General features: G+C 50.4%; 1 protein-coding gene across 1 annotated transcript; it reads right to left on the minus strand.

The window, feature by feature from the left end:
- Positions 1 to 915: 915 nt before the first annotated feature.
- Positions 916 to 14,978, minus strand: LOC138350183 (ice nucleation protein-like). The gene is made up of 4 exons (XM_069300523.1): positions 14,599 to 14,978; positions 3,662 to 3,937; positions 2,349 to 3,377; positions 916 to 2,107 (listed from the first exon to the last, which is right to left on the minus strand). The coding sequence occupies exons 1-4, from the start codon at positions 14,976 to 14,978 to the stop codon at positions 916 to 918; spliced, it is 2,877 nt and encodes a 958-aa protein (XP_069156624.1).
- Between the last annotated feature and the right edge of the window lie 3,017 nt (positions 14,979 to 17,995).

A 17,995-nucleotide genomic window follows, 5' to 3' on the forward strand; every position in this document is an offset into this window, starting at 1 on the left:
TTGCACTTTTTCCAGTTTATTTATATGCTTCTTTAGATTTTGGCGTGTGTGTGTGTGTGTGTGTGTGTGTGTGTGTGTGTGTGTGTGTGTGTGTGTGTGTGTGTGTGTGTGTGTGTGTGTGTGTATTCACCTAGTTCACACAGTTGTGCTTGCGGGGGTTGAGCACTCATCTTTCGGCCCGCCGCTCAACTGTCAATCAACTTTTTTTGTTTTTTCTTACACCCAAGAAGCAGCCCGTAGCAGCGGTTTAACTCCCTGGTACCTATTTACCGATAGGTAACAGGAACATCAGGGTGAAAGAAACTCTGCCCATTGCTTCCGCTGGCGCCGGGAATCGAGCCCCGGACCACAAGACTACGTGCCCAGCGTGCTCTCAACTAAGCCACCAGCGCCCACCTCAGCCACCAGCGCTCACGTGTGTGTGTGTGTGTGTGTGTGTGTGTGTGTGTGTGTGTGTGTGTGTGTGTGTGTGTGTGTGTGTGTGTGTGTGTATGCACGCGCGTGCACGCGCATATTCTTTGATCACATCACGGAAGCCAAGATTCCTTCAAACACAAGTCATGATACATTAATGGACCAAAACGTGAATATGACCTTCAAGTATGGCGGCCTCTCCCGTGTGGCCAATCCTGCCGCGGTGAGCGTCCTGCCGCAGTGAGCGTCCTGCCGCAGTGAGCGTCCTGCCGCAGTGAGCGTCCTGTGGCAGTGAGCGTCCTGCAGTGAGGGTCCTGCAGTGAGCGTCCTGCGGCTATGAGCGTCCTGTGGCAGTGAGCGTCCTGTGGCAGTGAGCGTCCTGTGGCAGTGAGCGTCCTGCCGCAGTGAGCGTCCTGCGGCTATGAGCGTCCTGTGGCAGTGAGCGTCCTGCAGTGAGCGTCCTGCCGCAGTGAGCGTCCTGTGGCAGTGAGCGTCCTGCGGCTATGAGCGTCCTGTGGCAGTGAGCGTCCTGCAGTGAGCGTCCTGTGGCAGTGAGCGTCCTGCGGCTATGAGCGTCCTGTGGCAGTGAGCGTCCTGCAGTGAGCGTCCTGCCGCAGTGAGCGTCCTGCCGCAGTGAGCGTCCTGTGGCAGTGAGCGTCCTGCGGCAGTGAGTGTCCTGCGGCTATGAGCGTCCTGGGGCTGTGAGCGTCCTGCAGTGAGCGTCCTGCCGCAGTGAGCGTCCTGCCGCTGTGAGCGTCCTGCCGCAGTGAGCGTCCTGCCGCAGTGAACGTCCTGCCGCAGTGAGCGTCCTGCCGCTGTGAGCGTCCTGCCGCTGTGAGCGTCCTGCCGCAATGAGCATCCTGCCGCAGTGAGCATCCTGCCGCAGTGAGCGTCCTGCCGCAGTGTGCGTCCTGCAGTGAGTGTCCTGCCGCAGTGAGCGTCCTGCCGCTGTGAGCGTCCTGCGGCAGTGAGCGTCCTGCCGCAGTGAGTGTCCTGCGGCAGTGAGCGTCTTGCAGTGAGCGTCCTGCCGCAGTGAGCGTCCTGCCGCAGTGAGTGTCCTGCCGCAGTGAGCGTCCTGCCGCAGTGAGTGTCCTGCCGCAGTGAGCGTCCTGCCGCAGTGAGTGTCCTGCCGCAGTGAGCGTCCTGCCACAGTGAACGTCCTGCGGCAGTGAGCGTCCTGCAGTGAGCGTCCTGCGGCAGTGAGCGTCCTGCGGCAGTGAGCGTCCTGCAGTGAGTGTCCTGCGGCAGTGAGCGTCCTGCCGCAGTGAGCGTCCTACAGTGAGTGTCCTGCAGTGAGTGTCCTGCGGCAGTGAGCGTCCTGCAGTGAGTGTCCTGCGGCAGTGAGCGTCCTGCCGCAGTGAGCGTCCTGCAGTGAGTGTCCTGCAGTGAGTGTCCTGCGGCAGTGAGCGTCCTGCCGCAGTGAGTGTCCTGCGGCAGTGAGCGTCCTGCAGTGAGCGTCCTGCCGCAGTGAGTGTCCTGCGGCAGTGAGCGTCCTACAGCGAGCGTCCTACAGTGAGCGTCCTGCAGTGAGCGTCCTGCAGTGAGTGTCCTGCCGCAGTGAGCGTCCTGCAGTGAGCGTCCTGCGGCAGTGAGCGTCCTGCCACAGTGAACGTCCTGCGGCAGTGAGCGTCCTGCAGTGAGCGTCCTGCGGCAGTGAGCGTCCTGCAGTGAGTGTCCTGCGGCAGTGAGCGTCCTGCCGCAGTGAGCGTCCTACAGTGAGTGTCCTGCAGTGAGTGTCCTGCGGCAGTGAGCGTCCTGCAGTGAGTGTCCTGCGGCAGTGAGCGTCCTGCCGCAGTGAGCGTCCTGCAGTGAGTGTCCTGCAGTGAGTGTCCTGCGGCAGTGAGCGTCCTGCCGCAGTGAGTGTCCTGCGGCAGTGAGCGTCCTGCAGTGAGCGTCCTGCCGCAGTGAGTGTCCTGCGGCAGTGAGCGTCCTACAGTGAGCGTCCTGCAGTGAGCGTCCTGCAGTGAGTGTCCTGCCGCAGTGAGCGTCCTGCAGTGAGCGTCCTGCGGCAGTGAGCGTCCTGCAGTGAGTGTCCTGCGGCAGTGAGCGTCCTGCAGTGAGTGTCCTGCGGCAGTGAGCGTCCTGCAGAGCGTCCTGCCGCAGTGAGTGTCCTGCGGCAGTGAGCGTCCTGCAGTGAGCGTCCTGCCGCAGTGAGTGTCCTGCGGCAGTGAGCGTCCTGCAGTGAGCGTCCTGCCGCAGTGAGCGTCCTGCAGTGAGCGTCCTGCAGTGAGCGTCCTGCAGTGAGTGTCCTGCCGCAGTGAGCGTCCTGCAGTGAGTGTCCTGCGGCAGTGAGCGTCCTGCAGTGAGTGTCCTGCGGTGAGTGTCCTGCCGCAGTGAGCGTCCTGCAGTGAGTGTCCTGCGGCAGTGAGCGTCCTGCAGTGAGTGTCCTGCGGCAGTGAGCGTCCTGCAGTGAGTGTCCTGCGGCAGTGAGCGTCCTGCAGTGAGTGTCCTGCCGCAGTGAGCGTCCTGCAGCGAGCGTCCTGCAGTGAGCGTCCTGCGGCAGTGAGCGTCCTGCAGTGAGTGTCCTGCCGCAGTGAGCGTCCTGCAGTGAGTGTCCTGCGGCAGTGAGCGTCCTGCAGTGAGTGTCCTGCGGCAGTGAGCGTCCTGCAGTGAGTGTCCTGCGGCAGTGAGCGTCCTGCAGTGAGTGTCCTGCGGCAGTGAGCGTCCTGCAGTGAGTGTCCTGCCGCAGTGAGCGTCCTACAGTGAGCGTCCTACAGTGAGCGTCCTGCAGTGAGCGTCCTACAGTGAGCGTCCTACAGTGAGCGTCCTGCAGTGAGCGTCCTGCAGTGAGCGTCCTGCAGTGAGCGTCCTGCAGTGAGCGTCCTACAGTGAGCGTCCTACAGTGAGCGTCCTGCAGTGAGCGTCCTACAGTGAGCGTCCTGCAGTGAGCGCCCTGCAGTGAGCGTCCTGCAGTGAGCGTCCTACAGTGAGCGTCCTGCAGTGAGCGTCCTACAGTGAGCGTCCTACAGTGAGCGTCCTACAGTGAGCGTCCTACAGTGAGCGTCCTACAGTGAGCGTCCTGCAGTGAGCGTCCTACAGTGAGCGTCCTACAGTGAGCGTCCTACAGTGAGCGTCCTACAGTGAGCGTCCTGCAGTGAGCGTCCTGCAGTGAGCGTCCTACAGTGAGCGTCCTACAGTGAGCGTCCTACAGTGAGCGTCCTACAGTGAGCGTCCTGCAGTGAGCGTCCTGCAGTGAGCGTCCTACAGTGAGCGTCCTGCAGTGAGCGTCCTACAGTGAGCGTCCTACAGTGAGCGTCCTGCAGTGAGCGTCCTACAGTGAGCGTCCTGCAGTGAGCGTCCTGCAGTGAGCGTCCTACAGTGAGCGTCCTGCAGTGAGCGTCCTGCAGTGAGCGTCCTACAGTGAGCGTCCTGCAGTGAGCGTCCTACAGTGAGCGTCCTGCAGTGAGCGTCCTGCAGTGAGCGTCCTACAGTGAGCGTCCTACAGTGAGCGTCCTGCAGTGAGCGTCCTACAGTGAGCGTCCTACAGTGAGCGTCCTGCAGTGAGCGTCCTGCAGTGAGCATCCTGCAGTGAGCGTCCTACAGTGAGCGTCCTGCAGTGAGCGTCCTGCAGTGAGCGTCCTACAGTGAGCGTCCTGCAGTGAGCGTCCTACAGTGAGCGTCCTGCAGTGAGCGTCCTACAGTGAGCGTCCTGCAGTGAGCGTCCTACAGTGAGCGTCCTGCAGTGAGCGTCCTGCAGTGAGCGTCCTACAGTGAGCGTCCTACAGTGAGCGTCCTGCAGTGAGCGTCCTACAGTGAGCGTCCTGCAGTGAGCGTCCTGCAGTGAGCGTCCTACAGTGAGCGTCCTACAGTGAGCGTCCTACAGTGAGCGTCCTGCAGGAAGGAAGCATCCTACAGGAAGCATCCTACAGGAAGCATCCTGCAGGAAGCATCCTACAGGAAGCATCCTACAGGAAGCATCCTGCAGGAAGCATCCTACAGGAAGCATCCTACAAGAAGCATCCTGCAGGAAGCATCCTACAGGAAGCATCCTACAGGAAGCATCCTACAGGAAGCATCCTACAGGAAGCATCCTGCAGGAAGCATCCTACAGGAAGCATCCTACAGGAAGCATCCTGCAGGAAGCATCCTACAGGAAGCATCCTGCAGGAAGCATCCTACAGGAAGCATCCTACAGGAAGCATCCTGCAGGAAGCATCCTACAGGAAGCATCCTGCAGGAAGCATCCTACAGGAAGCATCCTACAGGAAGCATCCTACAGGAAGCATCCTGCAGGAAGCATCCTACAGGAAGCATCCTGCAGGAAGCATCCTACAGGAAGCATCCTGCAGGAAGCATCCTACAGGAAGCATCCTACAGGAAGCATCCTGCAGGAAGCATCCTGCAGGAAGCATCCTACAGGAAGCATCCTACAGGAAGCATCCTACAGGAAGCATCCTGCAGGAAGCCTTTATATATAAGAGATGGAAATTGGCGGAAGCGAGTGATAAGAGAGTGAGGGAGATCCTGGGAGAGCAGGTTGTTGTGGGCGCCGCGCTGCACACCCGCCACCCTTAACTCCTCCCACCTTCTGTTGTTGGTCTCTTGACTGACCAACCGTACAGTGTCAAGCTGGCAAGCCCACGAAGGGTGTCACGCCTGGCAAGCCCATTATGGGTGTTACACCTGGCAAGGCCACGATGGGTGTTACACCTGGCAAGGCCACGATGGGTGTTACACCTGGCAAGGCCACGATGGGTGTTACACCTGGCAAGGCCACGATGGGTAAAACCCCTTTAGGGTTTGTCTTTGCTTGCCCTGCTATGCGAACTTCATATAGTTTCTTTTGGAAGGAGAAGTGCCAGGCTTACATTTCTAACTCAAAGTGACAGGTTTGCCAGAAGCAACGCACTGGGCGACAGACTCAATTGTCTGAACAGGAGAAGAAACACGGGAGCGAACGACATGAAGATTGCTGGGAGGATGATGGACAAGAGCCTGGACAGACAGGCGGTGTAGAGGGTCAAGGGAAATGGAGGAATGCTGGGAAGAAGACACAGGAGACACATCAGACTGAGAAGGAAGGAGAGAAACACCAGATGGAGAACCAGGAGGATCCCATGGTTCAGAACGTTATGAACGTTATAACATAAATTAGGCAGCCCGTAGCAGCTGCCTAATTCCCAGGTACCTATTTACTGCTAGGTACCTGGATATGGTGGGCATATCCAGGTACACGAGTACAAGATACGTTAGGGAAGGAGGAGTCATGGCGGACTTGGTGCCTCGCCTCAGGAAAAGACAAACGTTCACAGTGCTTCAAATTGAGGATGGCTTCCTCAAATTTGCAGTGTATACACTCGCGGGAGAAGGTAGGGTGGGCGTCACCGCAACTGAGGCAGAGCTTGGGGAGAAGAGCACTGAACCTTAGAGTGACCCGAGTCCCTACACATGGGGCATAGAGACACCACATTTGTGCATTTGAGGGCACCATATCTTGAGGTTATCTTGAGATGATTTCGGGGCTTAGCATCCCTGCGGCGTGGTCCTTGACCAGGCCTCCTTTTTGTTACACATCCCCAGGAAGCATCCCATAGCAGCTGTCTAATTCCCAGGTACCTATTTACTACTAGGTAACAGGAGCATCAGGGTGAAAGAAACATTGTGCCTATTTGTCTCCGCCTCCATCGGGGATCGAACCCGGAACCTCAGGACTACGAATCCGAAGCACTGTCCACCTAGCTGTCAGGCGCCCAGATTTCCTGCACTTATTGCAAATAACCTAGGAGAGGGAATCTACTCCTGAACAGAGCATCTGGCACCAGCAAAAATTATAGAAGGTGGAAAGGTCCTGCCATCCAAAGTGATTTTCACAAATCGAAGAGGCTGATGACGACGATGACAACGAGGGGGTCGGGTGAACGTGTCCACCTGGAGGACAGGATGGCCTTGGGCTTCCCAGGATATGTTTAATATCCTCGTGGCAATCTTTCAGGTCCCAATCATCAGTCGCAACATGGTGAAGGAGGAGAACAGTGCCAATACTGGCATTTAACCGGGCATTTTTGTAGATGCTAACAGGGGTTTCTCCAATGCTAGACAATGCGGCTAAGCCAGTAACTACATCCTCAGAAGGAGCAGCAATGACACATGTAGCAAATCGGGAGGGTTAAAAGTAACAGAGACATCCACCGAATCAACAAGGTGTTTATGGAGGAAGAAATCGTTAGGAAGAGTAGAATCTATATGGGTGAGATCAAAGTATTTAGTCCATATAGCAGGACCAAACAAGGTGTTGAACGTATTAGCACTGGAAGGGATCGTGCGAGGGCGTCTGTGGGGGAGTCGGTGCCGAGCACTCCCAGTGAGAGGGGGGGGGGGAGTAAAACGTGCAGTTGTCACAATGAGAGAAGTAGCCACTCTAGGTGAAGAGGTGGTCACCAGAGGGGGCTTGGGGCTCAACCCTACCACAGAGTAGGGAGGTGAGCAGAGCAGGGTACTCGGGAGGGTCAAAAGAGTAGCTTGGTTTGGGCCCAATGTAGCGGGGGCTCCAGAACCCGGTCTTCTAACGCAGTCTGACTCGGGGGCTTGGTCGCCCACCCCACGAGCCTGATAAGCTATAAGAGGATCATTATTCATCGGCATAGAAACGAGGAGGTAATACTTTCATTTACGAATGAGCCCCCATACCCACCATGGAGCCACAATTAGAGGATACGACACCCAGCAAGAGATAGGCCGGGGTCCCCCAGGGGTGCATCGTGAGTATACGCCCCACAAACGCCACCTTAAGAACCGTCAGTCCGTCGAGATCGGGTTCAGTGACAAAAGAAGGATTGACAATAAAAGGTTCCCCTCGCTCGCGACGTTGGGTACTACAGTTCTACGGGTGAGAGAGTATGCCTCCCCAAACACCTGGGGCGTCAAAACAGATGATGTCCGAAAGAATAATCAAGACTGGCTAAAGGTCAGAAGGAAATGACAATTAGAAAGGAGAAGGGAAGGGGGGGGGGGAATGAAACATAAGGAAAAGGAAAAGACTTCTAGCACAATTTGTGAAGACAGCAGCAGGAGCACAAGGCTTCAAAAGGACAGAGGACTGTCCCATGGAGCATCACACTCTGGCAGCCGCCCATCACCCCCTCAACAACCACAAAGGGGTGGAAAGGGAAGGGGACGTCTCCACCAAATAGCATGCCTCTCTTGCCGACTCCAAGATCAGTTGTTGTTGCACGGGACAGTCTAGGAGGAGCCTTAGTCCGGGTGTAACATCTTCATCTACTTGTAAAGTTTAAAACACTGAGTATCTTCGGCTCCATCTTATAGCTGACTGGGGACCACCCCCTTAAATGGTATCTACGAGTGGTGCTCAATGGTGCACAATCTGGAAGTTACTTAATTAGTGCCAATGTACTACTAGCAGTGTGCTTGGCCCCTAGTTATGGAATGTACATATCAATAATGTACTTTTCCTCATTCCTATTGCATTCTATGTTAATGACAACTCTCTAACATAACTTACATATGAAAGATAAGAAATGCCGACTGCTACAAGCCTTATTAATCACTACTGGTAGCAATTTCCTCCTGGGTTGGTGATGACAATTTAAATCTGTGACGAGGAAAACTGGTGATAACCTTAACTACTAGATTGCATGACACTGAACCTGGAACAGGAATTTGGAAGAAGTTGATGTTAACTGGAGTGGGCTCTGAGGGTTGTTCTACTCCTCAAGAACAGCCCGGGGTGAGGCCTGACTTGTGATAACTTGGTCCAAGAGGCTAGGGCCTGTGGGCTTGCAGCAGCCCACAGGCCCTCATATCCACGGCAGTCTGGTTGGTCCCGCACTTACAGACACATGTCTAATTTTTATTGAAGTCCTTTTGTTTTGGAAACAATTCCCCCGCTGGCCCAGCTTACTGGACTACCAGAGGGTGGCAGCTACAGCCCAAGGTGTTCAGTCATCAGCACCAGGGTACACTGAGGTAAACACTGGAACACCCCAGCACCAGGGTACACTGAGGTAAACACTAGACACCCCAGCACCAGGGTACACTGAGGTAAACACAGGAACACCCCAGCACCAGGGTACACTGAGGTAAACACTGGAACACCCCAACACCAGGGTACACTGAGGTAAACACTGGAACACCCCAGCACCAGGGTACACTGAGGTAAACACTGGAACACCCCAGCACCAGGGTACACTGAGGTAAACACTGGAACACCCCAGCACCAGGTACACTGAGGTAAACACTGGAACACCCCAGCACCAGGGTACACTGAGGTAAACACTGGAACACCCCAGCACCAGGGTACACTGAGGTAAACACTGGAACACCCCAGCACCAGGGTACACTGAGGTAAACACTGGAACACCCCAGCACCAGGTACACTGAGGTAAACACAGGAACACCCCAGCACCAGGGTATACTGAGGTAAACACAGGAACACCCCAGCACCAGGTACACTGAGGTAAACACAGGAACACCCCAGCACCAGGGTACACTGAGGTAAACACAGGACACCCCAGCACCAGGGTACACTGAGGTAAACACTGGAACACCCCAGCACCAGGGTACACTGAGGTAAACACTGGAACACCCCAGCACCAGGGTACACTGAGGTAAACACAGCTCAACACTTACTATGTCAACACCACACGACGCTCGCCATCTTCACCAGTTGATACCTGCGAGAAATTATTTAGTATTAATGTATTATTTACAATGTAATACTAATGAATTAGTATTTAGTATTCACTTTGATGTGAAGGGTTGTGCACGCTGTGAGTGGAGGAGGAGGAGGCAGGTAGGGAGGAGAAGGAGGCAGGTAGGGAGGAGGAGGAGGCAGGTAGGGAGGAGGAGGAGGCAGGTAGGGAAGAAGAGGCAGGAAGGGAGGAGGAGGCAGGTAGGGATGACCTGGGACAAACAGCGGACCTGTCATGCGGGGCCACTGTCGAAGGCGTGCTAGGCTACAAGTATGCCATCTGCCCACTCATAATTTTCGCTTTGTCATGTCTGACTGTGTGTCGGCCAAACACAAAATTGTATTAGGTTCGAGAGACGGGATTTACCATGTCATTAACTGATGCTGATGGATAATAGACCAGCATCCATGTCATAGACCAGTGTCACTATGCCGCAGTTTGTTTTATTATATTATCTATCACAGTGCATTAAAATAAGTGCATAGTTTTGCGAGTCGTGTACTTCTCTCTTTTATATACTGTCACCACGTTGGCAGTCTTTCACCTTTTTGTTAGTTTTATTTCCAGTGACATTTTGCATATATTTTTGAGTGGCCAGTGCAAGGCCTTCCCTCCCTGTTCGTGTGTAGGTGGTGAAGAGGTCAAGCTGACTAGTTCAGTGGTTTCCATGTTATTAAACCAAAACACAAACTAAAATCGAACAACTTCTCAGACGAGACGAAGTGCGGCACTTGTTGGGGAACACGACACATCTTTATGCTCCACCCCAACCCAACATATATGGTATTTACATACACAAAGTCCTATGTTTCCCCTACAAAACCACTTGGCCGTCATTTTCATATGTATAATGAAACGTGCTAAATGTTTTCCACGAAACAGCCCTGAAACATAGGTGCTATTTTACAAGGATATGTCCTGGAAAAAAATAAGCTTACCTGGTTGATGGGGTTCTGGGAGTTCTTCTACTCCCCATGCCCGGCCTGAGGCCAGGCTTGACTTGTGAGAGTTTGGTCCACCAGGCTGTTGCTTGGAGCGGCCCGCAGGCCCACATACCCACCACAGCCCGGTTGGTCCGGCACTCCTTGGAGGAATACATCTAGTTTCCTCTTGAAGATGTCCACGGTTGTTCCGGCAATATTTCTTATGCTTGCTGGGAGGACGTTGAACAACCGCGGACCTCTGATGTTTATTCAGTGTTCTCTGATTGTGCCTATGGCACCTCTGCTCTTCACTGGTTCTATTCTGCATTTTCTTCCATATCGTTCACTCCAGTACTTTGTTATTTTACTGTGTAGATTTGGTACTTGGCCCTCCAGTATCTTCCAGGTGTATATTATTTTATATATCTCTCGTCTTCTTTCTAGTGAGTACATTTGGAGGGCTTTGAGACGATCCCAATAATTTAGGTGCTTTATTGCGTCTATGCGTGCCGTATATGTTCTCTGTATTCCCTCTATTTCAGCACTCTCTCCTGCTCTGAAGGGGGAAGTGAGTACTGAGCAGTACTCAAGACGGGACAACACAAGTGACTTGAAGAGTACAACCATTGTGATGGGATCCCTGGATTTGAAAGTTCTCGTAACCCATCCTATCATTTTTCTGGCTGTCGCAATATTTGCTTGGTTATGCTCCTTAAACGTTAGGTCGTCAGACATTATTATTCCCAAATCCTTTACATGCTGTTTTCCTACTATGGGTACATTTGATTGTGTTTTGTACTCTGTATTATGTTTAAGGTCCTCATTTTTACCGTACCTGAGTACCTGGAATTTATCACTGTTAAACATCATGTTATTTTCTGATGCCCAGTCGAAAACTTTATTAATATCAGCTTGAAGTTTTTCAGTGTCTTCAACCGAGATAATTTTCATACTGATTTTTGTGTCATCTGCAAAGGATGATACGAAGATGTGACTTGTATTTTTGTCTATATCTGATATGAGAATAAGGAAAAGCAACGGTGAAAGGACTGTACCCTGAGGTACAGAGCTTTTAACTGCACTTGGACTAGATTTTATATGGTTGACCGTTACTCGCTGAGTCCTGCTTGACAGAAAACTGAGTATCCAGCGTCCTACTTTACCGGTTATTCCCATTGACTTCATTTTGTGTGCTATCACGCCATGGTCACATTTATCGAAAGCCTTTGCGAAGTCCGTGTATATCACATCAGCATTCTGTTTTTCTTCTAATGCCTCAGTGACTTTGTCGTAGTGCTCAAGTAGCTGTGAGAGGCACGATCTTCCCGCTCGAAATCCATGTTGGCCTGGGTTGTGAAGGTCATTGGTCTCCATGAAATTGGTGACCTGACTCCTAATCACTCTCTCAGATACTTTTATGATGTGCGATGTTAGTGCAACTGGTCTATAATTCTTTGCCAATGCTTTGCTCCCTCCCTTGTGTAGAGGGGCTATGTCTGCTACTTTAAGTGCATCTGGTATCTCCCCCGTGTCCAAGCTCTTCCTCCACACTATACTGAGTGCCTTTGCTACCGGCATTTTGCATTTCTTTATAAATATTGAATTCCATGAGTCTGGACCTGGGGCCGAGTGCATGGGCATGTTTTCAATTTCTCTTTCAAAATTTAGTGTGCTCGTGTTGATATCAGTTATATTTACAGGGGTTTGAATATCCCGCATAAAGAAATTGTCTGGATCTTCCACTTTCATGTTGTTTATTGGAGTGCTAAATATGTCCTCATACTGCTTTTTTAGGATTTCACTAATTTCTTTGTCATCCTCCGTGTATGAACCTTCACTTGTACGAATAGGTTCAATACTGGCAGTGGTTTTTGCTTTTGATTTTGCATATGTGAAGAAATATTTTGGATTTTTCTTTATTTTCTGAATTGCTTTCTGTTCTAACTGCCTTTCTTCAGTTTCATATGAGTGTTTCAATTTCCGCTCGATTTCTTCAATCTCCCTATTTAAATTATTCCTTCTTTGACGGGAAATTCGTGTCTGCATAAGCAGTTCCGTTATTTTTTTCCTGCGTTTATAGTGTCGTCTGCGTTCTCTTTCTACGTTGGATCTCTTTCTGGCTTTCCTCAAAGGAACATGTTTCAGACAGACTTGATACGCTTCCGAAGTCAGTTTTTCTATTCCTTCTGTAGGACTTGTATTACTTAGAACAGTTTCCTATGGAATGTTTGTAAGTTCCTTGTTTATTATCTTCCAGTCTATCCTTTTATTATTAAAATTGAATTTACTGAATAGCCCCTCTCGCTTTATCAACGTTTTAGGTCTGTTCTGAGTATTGATGGTCATTTGCACTTCAATGAGCTTGTGATCTGAGTATGTGGTATCTGATATCGTAATGTCTCTGATAATGTCTTCATTGTTCGTAAAGACCAGATCTAAAATATTTTCATTTCTCGTTGGCTCCGATATCTGCTGATTGAGTGAAAATTTGTCACAGAATCTAAGTAGTTCTCTACTCTGTGGTTGGTTAGGTCCTGATAGATTTCCTGGTATAATATTATTGTTTGCTGTTCTCCACCTGAGACTAGACAAGTTGAAGTCACCTAGGAAGATAATATCAGGTATCGGGTTCTCCAAATTATCAAGGCTATTCTCTATCTGTTCTGTGAATTCATCAGCCGTTGCATCTGGCGGTTACCAGCTTATACGCCGGTAAATAAAGTATTTGTAAGGTTACTGTATATGGAGAGATGAGCTTAGTGAACCGTTGAACCATATTTAGTGCGCGCTATTTACACAATTTGATTAGTGAAGCCTAACGTAGGTATGTGGGAAGTTGTGGCTGGAAGCACTCACCCCTGCCCCTCCCTCACTCGCTCTCTCACTTGAGTGACCACAACGTCGTCGTCTTCACCTGCTAAGGAACTCATTGTAAATGTTCACTAGAGAACCTGTACGGTAATTAACGCTGTGAACTGCCAGGCCCTCAGCTGTTCTGGTCACCCTGCCAGGCCCTCACGTGTCCTGGTCACCCTGCCAGGCCCTCACGTGTCCTGGTCACCCTGCCAGGCCCTCACGTGTCCTGGTCACCCTGCCAGGCCCTCACGTGTCCTGGTCACCCTGCCAGGCCCTCACGTGTTCTGGTCACCCTGCCAGGCCCTCACGTGTCCTGGTCACCCTGCCAGGCCCTCACGTGTCCTGGTCACCCTGCCAGGCCCTCACGTGTCCTGGTCACCCTGCCAGGCCCTCACGTGTCCTGGTCACCCTGCCAGGCCCTCACGTGTTCTGGTCACCCTGCCAGGCCCTCACGTGTCCTGGTCACCCTGCCAGGCCCTCACGTGTCCTGGTCACCCTGCCAGGCCCTCACGTGTCCTGGTCACCCTGCCAGGCCCTCACGTGTTCTGGTCACCCTGCCAGGCCCTCACCTGCTCTGGTCACCCTGCCAGGCCCTCACGTGTCCTGGTCACCCTGCCAGGCCCTCACCTGTTCTGGTCACCCTGCCAGGCCCTCACCTGTTCTGGTCACCCTGCCAGGCCCTCACGTGTTCTGGTCACCCTGCCAGGCCCTCACCTGCTCTGGTCACCCTGCCAGGCCCTCACGTGTCCTGGTCACCCTGCCAGGCCCTCACGTGTCCTGGTCACCCTGCCAGGCCCTCACGTGTCCTGGTCACCCTGCCAGGCCCTCACGTGTTCTGGTCACCCTGCCAAGCCCTCACGTGTTCTGGTCACCCTGCCAGGCCCTCACGTGTTCTGGTCACCCTGCCAGGCCCTCACGTGTTCTGGTCACCCTGCCAAGCCCTCACGTGTCCTGGTCACCCTGCCAGGCCCTCACGTGTCCTGGTCACCCTGCCAGGCCCTCACGTGTTCTGGTCACCCTGCCAGGCCCTCACGTGTTCTGGTCACCCTGCCAGGCCCTCACGTGTCCTGGTCACCCTGCCAGGCCCTCACGTGTTCTGGTCACCCTGCCAGGCCCTCACCTGTTCTGGTCACCCTGACAGGCCCTCACGTGTTCTGGTCACCCTGCCAAGCCCTCACGTGTTCTGGTCACCCTGCCAGGCCCTCACGTGTTCTGGTCACCCTGCCAGGCCCTCACGTGTTCTGGTCACCCTGCCAAGCCCTCACGTGTCCTGGTCACCCTGCCAGGCCCTCACGTGTCCTGGTCACCCTGCCAGGCCCTCACGTGTTCTGGTCACCCTGCCAGGCCCTCACGTGTTCTGGTCACCCTGCCAGGCCCTCACGTGTTCTGGTCACCCTGCCAAGCCTATGAGAAGCTGGACATTCCATATTGAAGCACTCTTTCCTGTCTAAAGAGTCTTGCAAATTTCTGGGTGAAAGAATTCACAGCTTTTGGTATATTTACCTGTACTGACAAGGTTTCTGCACTTTCTAGGGTGATCGTACTTACATGTTCCATTTGTTCTTCCCGATATCCCATGCTTACAGATACCCCATTTGTAATACCGACAGATTTAGGGTCCTTCTTTTGTTTGTTTCCCTTTGCCAGGGACCGCGCTCTGCTCCGGCGTCCCCGACTCCGCGCTCTGCTCCGGCGTCCTCGACTCCGCGCTCTGCTCCGGCGTCCCCGACTCCGCGCTCTGCTCCGGCGTCCCCGACTCCGCGCTCTGCTCCGGCGTCCCCGACTCCGCGCTCTGCTCCGGCGTCCCCGACTCCGCACTCTGCTCCGGCGTCCCCGACTCCGCGCTCTGCTCCGGCGTCCCCGACTCCGCGCTCTGCTCCGGCGTCCCCGACTCCGCGCTTTGCTCCGGCGCCACTGACACCGAGCTCTGCGCCACGTCTACTAGTACCTTGGTGTCATGGGCGGTTTGTTTGAAGATACTTGTAATTGCTATGCAGGCATTTATTAGTGATTCTCTGTTTTCAGCACGAGTTTTATCCAGGATTTTGATCATCTTCAAGAAAGCTACATCATCTTTTTTGCAGAGCCAGTACACAGAGTGGTCACTGGGACCATTTCTCCTTGGATTATTAGTCATGTTGTCATGCTACCCTATACTACTACTACCATATACTACTACCACTACCACCCTATACTACTACTACCACAGCTACCATATACTACTACTAAGCACTACCTAATAAATTCCCTCCCTATAACCTACCTAACCCCTATATTGTTAACCCATGTCTGTTTTTTTAAACAACGCTGTTTGTCGACCTAATTGCATTTGTGCTGCTTTTTGTGCCATGTTGCCCCCTTTTTTATTTTTATTTTTATTTGTTCTCAACACATTTTATACTTTAATCTCAATTAGTATTAAGTTTTAGTCTTTAATGTTTTTCCTGCCCAAAACGCTTTGCGTAATCGTGGCTTCAGGCATTGTATGTACTAGCTCTATCTATAAATCTATCAATTTTTGTAAAACCTCTTGCATGTATGTACTTTACCTGAATAAACATTTATTTATTTACTATTTATTTATTTACTACTACCACTGCTACCCTATACTACTACTACTTACCACTTGCCATCTTATACTACTACTATTACTACTACCACTGCTACCCTATACTACTACTACTACCACTGCTACCCTATACTACTACTACTACCACTGCTACCCTATACTACTACTACTACCACTGCTACCCTATACTACTACTACTGCTACCCTATACTACTACTACTACCACTGCTACCCTATACTACTACTACTACTACCACTGCTACCCTATACTACTACTACCACAGCTACCCTATACTACTACTACTACCACTGCTACCCTATACTACTACTACTACTACCACTGCTACCCTATACTACTACTACCACAGCTACCCTATATTACTACTACTACCACTGCTACCCTATACTACTGCTACTACCACTGCTACCCTATACTACTACTACTACTACCACTTCCTATGGATACCATCACATGTTGGCATCTCAAGGCATGACACTGTTGATATGCTTGCTAAGACAGCCTGCAGAAAACTAGTGGTAGAAATTGATATGGGTGTTTCATTAGCAGTGACAAAGAGAATACTTAAACAAATATCTAATGAAAATCTCACCGACCTAACAAATTCTCAAAGACCTGAAAGTTGTAGCATTAAATATTATGATAGATATCGTGAGGAGACAAAAACCCAAAACCCAAAACTTTCTCAAAACCCAAATGTCGAGTATACAATGTGTCAACTTTGTGAAAGAGAAAACATGCACTCTCTTGAACAGTATATTGTAGAATGTCCCATACTGACTGACTTTCGCCCTCCTGGGCTAAGGTATGCTGAACTCTGTAGTTACTATATGAGTACTGGAACACTTGATGATATATTGGACTTGTATCCAAGATTGACCATGTAATATATCAATCATACAATGTATATATATGATGTAACTATATAACCTGAGCTTGTAAAAGCACCTTCATCACCTTCAGTGATTAAGTGCTTAATTGCACACTAGTTTCTTTATCAGCTACCTCACCCTGTCAGAGTAAATGAGACAAATGTATGTGAATGCATGTGTGTGTGTGTGTGTGTGTGTATATATGTATGTATATGTGTGTGTGTGTGTATGCATATGAATGGGTATAAAGTATATATGGAAGCTGATCAGAATTACATTTCACCTTTGTGAATGTACATTAATGACACTATGTAAAAGACACATCTAACACTTTATGTAGGGCATACGTAAATCTGTGTATCTATGTATTTACGTATGTAGGTTAGCTTAGCATTTTAAAAGCACCGAATCACCTTCTGTGGTTGAGTGTTCAATAAACCCTTGATCACCATGGGTTGGCATGAGGTGTGAGTAGGTTTGTTTGGGTATGGGCTGTGTAGGGTTGTGAGTGCCTTGGCTAGGGTGGACAGTGTGGGATGTCTTAGCTGGTGTCTGGTTTCTTTGAGCCGGAGGTGTCCTTCCCATGTGGATAGCCCAGAAAAATGCAGCGTGTTCAGGAACTTCAGGCCACTTAAAACATAGTGTAGACAAATTCCAGTAAATATCTTTAAAATCCCAGTGCAATAGAAGTTTGGATGGACCCCAAAAATTCTGTTCTGGTCATACGAGTGACTGTAACAATGAAAAAAATGCGAGTGTTCCAGATTTTTATAGTTAATCAGTACACCTATTCAGCCAGACTTGTAATGATTTGTATTAATTTGATACAAGTAAAGCTTTTCATTCTGGGTGATAATTCTGTTACTAAGAAGGCAATACTAAGGTTAAATATTTTGTCCTACATTATTATTTATACTGTAAACAGAAACTTTAGTTTTCTGTTGTGAGGGAGAGAAAAATGTAGGTGACGAGATAGCTACCCATGCTCTGATAAACCAAACCAAACCTCATCTAACCGAACTATAGTACCTCTAGTTCTATTGAATTTCTAACATGTACCACTACCAAGGCAGTTATATATGCTCTAGTAATTTTTTTTAAATTAAAAGAACTGAAAATGTTGGAATCAAATAAATTTTGTGCTTATTTTACAATAATTTTTGTATCTTACTGCATGCTGAATTCAGCCTATTGCCTAAATATGTATTTAATTCTAGAGTTGTTTTGGGGCAAGAATACACTGAATGTTATGAAGTACGAGAGGCTAAGGGTAGGTTTCATTAACTACCTTAGGCTTTCCTTATTATTTCATACAACAAGAATATTATGTTTCAAATGTAACTCTGGATTTGAAGTCAACATCAACTGAAAAAAATATTAAAAAGTTATATCAGTCAGATATACTTAAAAGGAGAGATGCATCCTGTTATGCAAACAGATTTTTTATTATATTTTTATATTTAAGTGCTAAGATGGCTCAAGGCTGTATGTTAAGGGCTAAGCTGTTCCCAAGTTAGGGTTAAAATGTTTAGCAATGTGGCTACACATCACCCAATGGTGGAAAACAGCAATGTTTTCTGGCACATATTCACTCCATATGGCTAATTCCTTGCAAACACTGGGTACAACCAGAGCAGTGAGTACCTGAACCCCACCCCACACAGACGACCAACTGGAAGACTATTTATCATGTG

This window comes from Procambarus clarkii, chromosome 44 (assembly GCF_040958095.1).
Source record: "Procambarus clarkii isolate CNS0578487 chromosome 44, FALCON_Pclarkii_2.0, whole genome shotgun sequence".
NCBI classification, from domain to species: domain Eukaryota; kingdom Metazoa; phylum Arthropoda; class Malacostraca; order Decapoda; family Cambaridae; genus Procambarus; species Procambarus clarkii.

Coding starts and splice junctions, on each gene's coding strand:
- LOC138350183 (XM_069300523.1), bottom strand. CDS start 14,978: ATGACTAATAATCCAAGGAGAAATGGTCCCAGTGACCACTCTGTGTAC. Junction 3,938..14,598: donor ACGCCGGAGCAGAGCGCGGA/GTCGGGGACGCC, acceptor CGCTCACTGCAG/GATGCTCACTGCAGGACGCT. Junction 3,378..3,661: donor CTCACTGCAGGACGCTCACT/GTAGGACGCTCA, acceptor CGCTCACTGTAG/GACGCTCACTGTAGGACGCT.